The sequence below is a fragment of the Calidris pugnax genome, unplaced genomic scaffold (genome assembly GCF_001431845.1).
Source record: "Calidris pugnax isolate Ruff unplaced genomic scaffold, ASM143184v1 scaffold103, whole genome shotgun sequence".
Lineage (NCBI taxonomy): Eukaryota > Metazoa > Chordata > Aves > Charadriiformes > Scolopacidae > Calidris > Calidris pugnax.
The window spans coordinates 2,913,442-2,915,903 of NW_015090990.1; the positions used below are offsets into that span (position 1 = coordinate 2,913,442).

At 66.9% G+C, this 2,462-nt stretch overlaps 1 protein-coding gene across 1 annotated transcript in view; it reads left to right on the forward strand.

Annotated features, from left to right (window-relative positions):
* The first annotated feature begins 1,400 nt into the window (after nucleotides 1-1,400).
* Nucleotides 1,401-2,462, forward strand: part of CTDSP1 (CTD small phosphatase 1) — a 6,819-nt gene continuing 5,757 nt past the window's right edge. Inside the window, exon 1 of the mRNA XM_014954114.1 lies at nucleotides 1,401-1,481. Within this exon, the coding sequence (XP_014809600.1) occupies nucleotides 1,401-1,481 (81 nt within the window). The remainder of the gene's footprint in view (nucleotides 1,482-2,462) is intronic.

The following is a 2,462-nucleotide window of genomic DNA, read 5'->3' on the forward strand; positions in this document are numbered from 1 at the left end:
CCGATCTTTTCCCCTTTCTTAAAAGGGCGATGCCGGCCGGCGCGGGGCGGTGCCTCCCCCCCCTCCGCCTTCGCGTTGGCCCGGCCTCGAACTGCTTGAAGGAGGAGCCAGGGCTGGTGGTGGGGCCCACCGAAAAGCGGGGTGTCCCCCGCGCTGTGTGTCCCCCGCAAAAGGGCGCAGCCGACCCCGGTTGCCGGGGCTGCCACCCCGCCTGAGAAGGAGGAGGGGGTGGAGGGACCGTCCCCCTCCCCACGGCGATGGCTAGAGAGTATCCCAAGCCCTGGGGTGGCTCAGACTTGGGGGGACAGGGCTGGGGGGTGCTAAGGGATCTCAGGGTCGCCCCCAGCGGGTGCGGGGTTGGGGGGTGCTGGGGTCTGTGGAGTGCAGGGAGCAGTCCCACGGCTCTTTCGGGGGGGTAGGGGGTCCCCAGGGTAGTGGTTTGTGGGGATCACCCTTCTGGATGGAACCCCCATTCCAGGAACACTTGCCTGGGCCCAGCCTGGTTGGGTGCTGGGCCATGGGGCAGCATTCCATGGGGCAGTTCTCTGTGGGGCTGTGGTCCCAGGGCCATGGATAGCTGGGAGAACAGGACACAGCATCTCGGACCCCAGCCTGGGGGTGGCACAGACAGGTCCCCTGGTGCTCACTGGCAGGAGCCCAGGGCCTCTCTGCCCCATGCCTGCACCCCACAGCCCCCACATCCAGCTGGGGTCTGCCCGCTCCTGGGCTGGGGACGCAGGGTGAGGCCCACATCCACACAAGCCCCTTATCCCCATCCTGTCCCACAGCCCCAGGACAGGGACAACGTCCCCCCACCCCCAAACTGCCTGATCTGTCCCCAAGCCTGTGAGTGGTGAACCTGGAAACGATGCTCCAACTGCTGCTGCAGGCAGCTGGCCCAGAGACTCTCCTAATTACATTAATTAGAGGACAGGCAGGGCCTGGCTGAGCTGGGGTTGCTGCCTGCCCATGGCTCAGTAGGGAGAGAAGAGCAGGATTATTGGACCAGAAAAAGAGGGGGTCCTGGAGGGGACAGTGCGTGGCCTCCGCAGCGTCCCCTGGCACCCCAGCCCAGCTGGGGATGAGGTAGGCATCCTGGCTCCACCTGGGCTAAAGGAGCAGCACAGCTCAGCCCAAAAATAGCGGAGGAAGCAGTCTTTTCCTTCCTCCTCCTCCTCCCACCGGGCAGGGGGGGGCAGCGGCCAGGGGAGCGGGCTGCCTCCCCACCCAGCGCTGCAAGGGGGTAGGGAAACTGAGGCACGCCGGCTGCCCACCCTCAGACGGGGCGGGGGAAGGCGGCAGGACGAGGTGTCCCGGTTCCCGAGCCGCAGCCCGGATCCCACCGAGCCCCCCCCGGGAGGGGGGTGGAGGGGTGTCTGCCGGCGCCGGGATGCCCCGCGATGCCCCGCACGGCACTGGGAGCGCGGGAGCCGCCGGTGGAAACCGGCTTTTTCTCCGCCAGCCTTTTCGCTGCCCGCCAGGTCCCGCAGCATCCCCATTCCCCGGGGGGGGGACACCCCACCACCTCCCCATGCCGGGCTCCATTTCCCAGTGGGGTCACCTATGGGTGTGTGTCGCGCCCCCCTTGTGCCCCAACGCTGGCGGGGGGGGTGAGGAGGGGGCGAGCCCCCCCTCCCAGCTCCGTTCCCTAAAGGGCTGCTCTCACCGTAGGGATGCGGCTCAGCCCCGGGGAGCCGGAGGGGGGAGAGCGGTACCCGGGGAGTACCCCTGGTTCTGCGACCCCCTCCACACGCACACCCCTCCCCCGGGTCAAACAGGATTATTTCAGACCCTAAAGATCCCAACCCGCAGGTGGGAGAGGCGGACAGACCCCCCCGACGAGCTGGGATGGGGAATTCCCAACCTGCTCTGCCCCCGGGGCAGCGCTGACGGAGGGAGCGGCATCTCCGGCCACCGCGATGGTGACAAGGACCGGCCGGAGCCACCTCTCCCCGGGGCCACCGCCGTGCGGGGGAGCCCTGGCAGAGCCCGGCCGGGCTTGCAGGGGGGAAAGCGGCTGGGGATGGAGGATGCCCGCACACGGGGGGCTGGGGAAAGGGGGGGAGTTTCTCCTGAAGGGTGTTGTTGCATCCTCGAGTTCCCGGTAAAAGCTGCTTTTCGGAGAGCGCCTGGGAACAGCCCGGCTTCCCCCCACAGGAGGGGAGGTATTGCCGGGGAAAAAAAAAAAAAATATATATATATATTTATTGCTAATATATGTATATATATTAATTCCCCAAATAATTGGGGAATTGCAGGGGAAAGAGGGAAGACGGAAACAAGCAGGCGGTTCTTGGTGCGGCCCCCCCCGGCACCTGTTGCCCGGGTGCACTGGCCCCCCCTGTTAGTGGGGAACGTGTCCCCGAGGGAGGGAGATGGGGGACGAGGACCACTCCAGCCTGGAGCCACCGGGGCCGGGGGGCGGGGGGGGCGCACTTTGTGGCAGGGGACACCCAGCATGG